Source organism: Colossoma macropomum, unplaced genomic scaffold, assembly GCF_904425465.1.
Source record: "Colossoma macropomum unplaced genomic scaffold, Colossoma_macropomum, whole genome shotgun sequence".
Classification (NCBI taxonomy): Eukaryota; Metazoa; Chordata; class Actinopteri; order Characiformes; family Serrasalmidae; genus Colossoma; species Colossoma macropomum.
This window is the reverse complement of record NW_023494790.1, coordinates 10,982,960-10,990,981: the sequence shown is the minus strand read 5'-3', so window position 1 is coordinate 10,990,981 and position 8,022 is coordinate 10,982,960. Positions and strand designations below refer to the sequence as shown.

Genomic DNA, 8,022 nt, shown 5'->3' with positions numbered 1-8,022 from the left:
CCGGAACTGGGTCATGGGTTTTGTAGTTCAATTGTACTTTGATCGCTACAGTCACGCTATCCAGCAAAATGTTCTGCAGTTATACTGCATTAATTGGTACTGTGCTTATATGGTCGTAAAATGGCTGTTTTCACAAGCGTTCCAGCTTTGAGTGATTTTTAATGCGTTTTCAAAAAATTCCCTATGGCGAAATGAATGGCGATTCAAAGTGTTTAAAAAAACAGCCAGCAGATGGCGCAGCTCTGCGCTTTACCTGCATATTAGCTCCGGTGCAGTGCAGTTTGCAAAATGGCGGCAACACCGGCTTCAAATCCCTCTCAGCTGCTTCCACTCGGTATGATATAAATATTAAAAACATAACAGTGATTTAAATACAGTCACAACATACCGGTAACGGTGACTTGTAAGAGTTTATGCTGTGGTTCTGTTGTGTTTCTGCTCTATAGCTACACGTTGGTGAGCGTCTGAGAGAGAAACATGCTGCTGTCTGTTAGTCTCTCTGAGTTTAGTTACACTTTCGTGTTCATAAAAGAGGACTGCTTGAAGGGGAGTTCCGCCAATTTCCCAAAATTTCTGCATAATTCAGTGGTTGAGATGTAAACAGAGTCATTTACAGTGGGTTGATGTGAAATGCTTCGTTCTAGACAAACGTACTGAGTCAGAAATGTTCACAGTGGCGGTGATGGGAACCAAACGTTCACCTCTAAAAAGCTCCCTCAAAGAAAGTTAGTACACGAAATGCTTATGAATATGTTGCCTGATGTCGGAGACAGTGGTTTACTTTAATCCAGGGACGCATGCAGGGCGTTTTAAGGCAAAATAACTCTCACAAATAAACTTTTTTCAGATTTTCCACTGTTTTACCATGATAAACATTACATATATATACTCTGAAGACACGTGTAGGTTCACTGGTGGTTTTGGATAGTAGGTAAAATAGTTTTATTTGTTTTGTAGACTTGGCAACCCTTGGTTCCCATCCCACCACTGTAAAGATGTAATCTGAATCTGTAACTTTCTCTGCAGTGAACCATTTTGTGTCCAACTATTTTGATTATTTTGTTTACATCACAATGACAGTGTTATGCAACAATTTTGAAAAATTGGTGGAATTCCCCTTTAAAAGGATGTTACGGGAGCAGGGAAAGCAGGGCTACATTTCTTGTTATGTATTTAAAGTGAGTGTCCGTTGAAGTTAAAGTTGTGTGTATACGTTCTCATGTGCCCTCAAGTAGAATGGATCAGGTTCTCTTTGAGAACGTCCTTGTTTTTGGCCTCATCCATCTTCCCCTCAACCCTGTTCAGTTTCCCAGTCCCTGCTGAGGAGAAACATTCCCACAACATGAAGCTGCCACCACCATGTTTTACTGTGGGGGTGGTGATCTCAGGGTGATGAGCAGGGCCAAACGTAACAAGGCCAGAAACCCCCTTTAAGATCTCCTCAGTCCAGAGAAGCATTTTTCTACATGTTTGCTGAGTCCCCAGCAACTCCAATCAGAATTTTATCTGTACTGGACTATGGTTGTCCTGTGAACAGTTTCTACCATCTAAGCTGTGGAGCTGTCCAGCTTCTTCAAAGTTACCATTGGCCTCTTGATCCGGTCACTAACTTTTGACTGCCTTTTCTGGGCAGATTTGCAGCTGTGAAATATTCTTTTCGTGGATTTAAAAGTCCTCCACATGGTGTTAAAAGTAATTTTTTTTTATAACCAAACCATGATTGACACTTCTATAAAACTTTGTCCTGGACTTGCTTTCCTTAGTGTTCATGATGCTGCTAGTGTAGGTATGTTCACCTTCTAGAAACAAGTGTATTTGTATTGTGATCACATGAAATTTTAATGACAAATAGGCAAATTCCATTCAACTAATTGTGCTTTCTGATGGCCGTTGATTGCACCAGAACTAATTTAGAGGGTTTACAGAAATGGGGTGAATACCTATGTGATCTTTTATGTTGTTTACTTGTGAACTTCTGTAAATTAATGGCATTAATGTACACTTTCTGCTTTCAGTGTGCTGTGAATGTACAGAGGTATTGCACAATCTTTTAATAAAGCAGGCTGCTAAATATAGACAACTGAACATTTCCTTTGGGTTTGAGTAAGCAGTTAAGTTGTTAAACCCAATAACACACTCTGCTCTTTAATTTTATGTTTCAGAGCTGGTGGACAAATGCATCGGCTCCCGGATTCACATCGTCATGAAAAACGACAAAGAAATCGTGGGTACCTTACTGGGTTTCGATGACTTTGTCAGTATCCTTTGAGAGTTTTCCATGTTCTGCACTGTCCTGCATTTGCAGCAGCACTAATGTTCCTCCCAGGCTGAATTCTTCACTGTACTTTCCTTTATCCATGTAATCAGACATGGTGCTTGAGGATGTGACAGAATTGTAAGTACATTTCTCTTTATTACCTTTTTGCAAGTTACACATGAATACTCTAAAGCAGGACTGGGTATCAACATTCTCTACACTTACTGTACTGAGTGACTTATTTAAATACCATAGAGTAGAATAAAAGCTGTTGTTCAACACAACATTATAGTACCAAAGCAGTCAGTCTCCTCAACCCTAAAAACCTAAAGAACTAAAGAACCTTCAAAATACCACTTAACTAGTCAAAAACTTGACATCACACAGTCTGAGTGTGTGCTGCACATCCATTCTTTCCTCTCTGGAAAACCTTTTTTATCAGCTCCACTTACCTTATAGGTGCACTTTATAGCTCTACAATTACAGACTGTAGTCCATCTGTTTCTCTGCATACTTTGTTAGCCCCCTTTTACCCTGTTCTTCAGTGGTCAGGGTCCCCATGGACCCTCACAGAGCAGGTACTATTTGGGTGGTGGGTCATTCTCAGCACTGCAGTAACACTGACATGGAGGTGGCACATTAGTGTGTGTTGCGCTGGTATGAGAGGATCAGACACAGCAGTGCTGCTGGAGTTTTTAAACACTGTGTCCACTCACTGTCCACTCTATTAGACACTCCTACCTTGTCAGTCCACCTTGTAGATGTAAAGTCAGAGATGATAGCTCATCTGCTGCTGCACAGTTTGTGTTGGTCATCCTCTAGCCCTTCATCAGTGGTCACAGGACGCTGTTGGCTGGATATTTTTGGTTGGTGGACTATTCTCAGTCCAGCAGTGACACTGAGGTGTTTAAAAACTCCAGCAGCACTGCTGTGTCTGATCCACTCAGGCCAGCGCAACACACACTAACACACCACCACCACGTCAGTGTCACTGCAGTGCTGAGAATGATCAACCTAAATAATGCCTGCTCTGTGGTGGTCCTGTGGGGGTCCTGACCACTGAAAAACAAAGTAAAAGTAGGCAAAGTATGCAGAGAAACAGATGGACTACAGTCTGTAATTGTAGAACTACAAAGTGCTCCTGTACGGTAATTGGAGCTGATAAAATGGACAAAGAGTGTAGAAACAAGCAGGTGTGTTACAGGCTTAGATTTCTTTACAGTGGTGGTGATAGTAAGTTGGAGTCACGATGTCTACAGCACAGATTTACTACCCAAACCCACCAATGAACCTAGACATGTCTAATGGAGTTTTATATGAGATGTTGATAATGGTAAAATGGTGATGAATCTGAAACAAAAGTTTAAAAAAACAACATTTTAGGCCAAAATCTTATCTAAATTTTATTATAAAACAGTGTCAGGCATGAAGCAGTGTATTCATAATCATTTCAGGTAATAACTTTCCATGAGGTGGCTTTTAGCAGCATTAAACACTAAAGACTTGTACGTAATTCAGACTCAATAAGTTTCTCAAGCAGTTTAACAGAGCATCTTACGTTAAACCAACCCAAATTTTGAAAAGCAGTAATTTAGGAATTGATGCCAAGGTCAAGGTGTTGGTACTGAAAAATCTTAAATGATACCCAGTGTACACTTTCAGAAATAAAGGTATGAAACGGTCGCTGGAGTAGTACCCTCAAGGGTACATCTTAGTGCCATTAGTCAGGAAACATAAGTGTACCATAATCCATTGAATTTACCTGGAAAAACTTATTTAAGGTACACAATTGGACCTTAAAACCAGTGTTGTACCTTTTTAAGGTACATTAACATTGTTTGTACCTTCATGAACAAAAAATGTACCTGCCCAGAACCTTTATTTCTAACAGTGTAGTCTTGTCTTATATCTGTGTGTTTTTGTAGTGAGATTACGCCAGAGGGAAGAAGAATAACCAAACTGGATCAGATTCTGCTCAATGGAAACAACATAACCATGGTAAGGGAATCATTGATTTAGAAAGCATTTTTATATTTACATTTTTTACTTAATAAATGTTTCACAGATTTTCACACATTTCACATCAGGGCCAGTGGGACTTGTTTTCATACCAGGCATTACGTGACGCAGGCCAGCCCACCCTAAACTCTAAATGTACTTATTCTAACTGCACATTTTCACCTTATTTCTTCCTCATATGTATTCATTTATATGCTATACTGAGATAACCAAAGTGGCCAATCAAAGCTTTTGTCTTGAATTCGACTTAATCATGACAGGCAATGTGCTACAAACGAATGCCAACTAACTAAGTTAAGGTCTGCATTTTTCACTGCCTACCTGCTCGGATATGTCCTCATCCTCCTTAAGTAGCTTTTTCGTTCTTGTCTTCTTGGTGCCACCTTGTCTTTTTGCAGTTCTTCTCGCTGCTTCAGATGATTCAATTTGAAAATTGCACACTGCTAACGCAAAAAAATAAACTGATAAACTCCATAGAGAGCTGTTGTATGAGCCAGTACCACATTCACACCTTCATGCTGAATTTAATGTGGTTATTTCTGTTTCATGTAAAAAAGTGTAGCAGTTACTTGGTAGCACACATAGAGGCAACTGAATGTGGCTGCTACATCATTTAAGGTGGAACGGGTAATGAGAATAAGAAGCTAACTTCAGCTTCATCTAATCTCTATCCAGTGTAGGCGCAGTTACAGGCAGTAAAACCAGGCTGTACCACCGCTTGATGTGAGACCTGCTGGTTTAAATACTAAATTACTACAAATATTCACTTGGATGTAACAGTTTGTCTGAGCATTTCTGTGCTTAGACTCAGCTCGCGGTAATCGGCTCCAAATACTGTCAGCCCACCAGGAATTCTCCTGACTCTCCCAAAATCCCACTCTGGGATTGTTTCGCATTGAGTTCTGTCAGATTAATGTAGTGCCTGTTGTTCTGATTTTGTAAAGAATGTCAGTGTAGTTTTAATGCAGCATCAAAACACCACAGTAATGGCAATGAAGTTGTCCAGAGCGTCGTTTCACTAAAGTGCCTTGAACAACCGAGGATAAATTCTCGAGACGTAGCTGATTTTCATAAACTTTATAAGCTCAGAACTTTCATAAGCTGTTAACTCTATTTTGGTGAACGTGACTTACATTGTGATTAGACAAGCTAGAATTCAGTCACAGCCACCCTGCTGTAAAGGGGAGATGAGTCGCATGCCGAAAACAGGATTTTCTGAATGAGTGCTGTTGAGATTGACTTTCTAATGATTTTTTAAAATGATTTATTATTAGTAGTAGTAATAGTAGTAGTATTAATTTTGATTAGATTAAAATGTTGTGGAGAGGCAGAGCCTCAGAACAACAGTTCATTGTTCAGTTTTTCACAGTTTAGTGAGCTCCTCGTGTGTTACGGATACCAAGTGGCCTGAGCTGACAGTTTGATGGGCATAGCAACAGTAACTTGGGGAAGGACAGAATTTCGTAAACAGCCAGTTACCCAAAGGTTTAAAATGTCCTCCTGGCGATACTCGCAAAAACGCATTCTGTTCTAAATGTTCTATTTATGGTAATTGTTTTGTCAAGAAGGTATGGGGCATCTGAAAGGATGTGGAGGGAAAATAATGAAATGGGTTTGTAATTAATTAATAAAAAAAAAATAAAATAATGTACCTTGCATGTGTTGTCTCACGGTGGCTCATCTGTTTGTGCTCAAATGTACCTAATTTTCTACTTACTCTAGATGTTGTAGATCAGCTAAGGCATGTTTGGAGTAAGTTTGCTTATTTAGTTTAGAACTGGAGCTACTAGGCTGACATTGCTGACACTGGCACTCAGTAATCACCCAAAAAGCCCTTTGGCTTTGCTAGATGTGATAATTTATTAATAGTGACATATAAAAGAGTAATAATTGTGCTGTGCCAGAGACATTGTAAAGGAGGAGACTGGTTACTGGTTGAACTATGAATGTGAAAATGCATAACAGTCAGCATGGCATCTGTCTGTGGAGAAAGTCCTGCCCTTCAATAAAAAGAGCCAATCAGCTTGCTGGTTAATCAGCAAATTGGGAGATCTGTGCAAGCGCTGCAGCCAGAACAACCCAAAAAACACATTTTCATGCATTACTGACCCAAACACTGCAAACTATTCATGAGGTTTTTGTCAGATTTTCAGTGATTTCATGTTGTTTTTGAAACAGTAATTTGGCCTTCAGTTTAGTTTTTTGGTCTGTACCCTTTCAAAGAGAGAGGAGTCTGGTCTTGTATGGCTGGAAATAACTGCCCGGCGGCGTTGCAAAGATGGCCACAGAGTGAACAGACTCTCCTATAAGGACTTTGGCTGTGTTTACATCAGTTGATTGCTTTGAATGCTAAATGAATCATTTAAACCTGTTTGTTTGGTGTTCATGCAGTTTTTTTTCTCTCTTCAATGTAGTTAATCCCAGGAGGAGAAGGACCGGAAGTATAAGACGATTTGGATGAACATCCTGAATTTTTCTTTCTTCATACCTGCCTTTCAGTTTCCCTCTTTTCTGTGTTTCTCTTCTTTTGTAAGAGGTGTTGTCCTGAGTTGTAATGTACCTTAAACCCTGTTAGCAGTATCGAGAAATGACTGCTGAATAATTGAGTTTTTGTTATAATTAAATACGAAAGAAAGAAATTGTGTCCATGGTTTCTGTGTAAAGATTTTAAAGTATGTTGAAATATCTGAGGACGGCCTTTATGTTCTTTTAATGAGTTTCAATAAGACATTTTATTGATGTTTTACCCTGTCCTTTGAAGAAAAGGTTGTATTCTGGGTGGTGATTTTGTATGCTAATGAACACTGCTGCCATTGGCTGATTAGAGGTGTGGCCATTGTGGCAGTGCAGAGTTCAACAGTAGCTGCAGCAGAGCAGATATTATTGACACTATATGTTTGATATTGTTTATATTTGGTGTTTGCCATTACGTGAATCTTGTAATTCACCTTGTAAGTGACTTTTGTTTCTGTTTGCTACCACTAAGGTGATTCTATTTTTTGCTAGCCCCAATGGCCAATATACATTGACACCAAGCTAATGTAGCATATATCTGCATTATATAGCAGCACTCCAGTGTAAACAGACTTTGACGCTTGTAACAAGCATTCAGGTAACAATCTTACTCTGGATGTTGATTCCTTCAGTAAAGATTCAAACTTGAAGCCTCTCTGAATATTATTGGAGTGTAGTAGATGCTTTACTTCCTCCAGTGAGGAGTAAAGTCCGTATAAAACCTTCAACTTGGCAGCTGTACTGGCAACAAGGCCGGGCATTTATTTCCGGTTGTATAAGACCAGGCTCCTTGACTGGGAGGAGACCTATAAACCCGAAACTGAAAGCCGTTATAATGTAAATCAAATTTTTCTTCTTATGTCTTCGATGTCCCTCAAGAAGATTTTTTTTTTATTCAAGCAGATAAGTTTTTACAATACAGCTATCATGTTGATTTCTTACAAGCTATCCCTTTCATATTTCATCCAGTGAACCTAGATAGTGAAACGTGATTCCTCACTCCAGAGAACACGTTTCCACTGCTCCAGAGTCCAGTGGTGGTGTGCTTTACACCACTCAAGCTGTCACTTAGCATTGCGCATAATGAGCTTAGGCTTGTGTGCAGCTGCTCGGCCATGGAAACCCATTTCATGAAGCTCCTGACACCCGTTTCTTGTGTTGATGTTGCTTCACGAGGCAGTTTGGGACTCTGTAGCGAGTGATACCACAGAGCATGTGATTTTATGTACTGT

The 8,022-nt window shown here is 39.7% G+C and overlaps 1 protein-coding gene across 1 annotated transcript; it reads left to right on the top strand.

Annotated features, from left to right (window-relative positions):
- The first annotated feature begins 230 nt into the window (after positions 1-230).
- Positions 231-6,915, top strand: lsm5 (LSM5 homolog, U6 small nuclear RNA and mRNA degradation associated). The gene is made up of 5 exons (XM_036572109.1): positions 231-334; positions 2,163-2,258; positions 2,368-2,395; positions 4,183-4,255; positions 6,691-6,915. The coding sequence occupies exons 1-5, from the start codon at positions 289-291 to the stop codon at positions 6,721-6,723; spliced, it is 276 nt and encodes a 91-aa protein (XP_036428002.1). The 5' UTR covers positions 231-288; the 3' UTR covers positions 6,724-6,915.
- Positions 6,916-8,022: the final 1,107 nt, after the last annotated feature.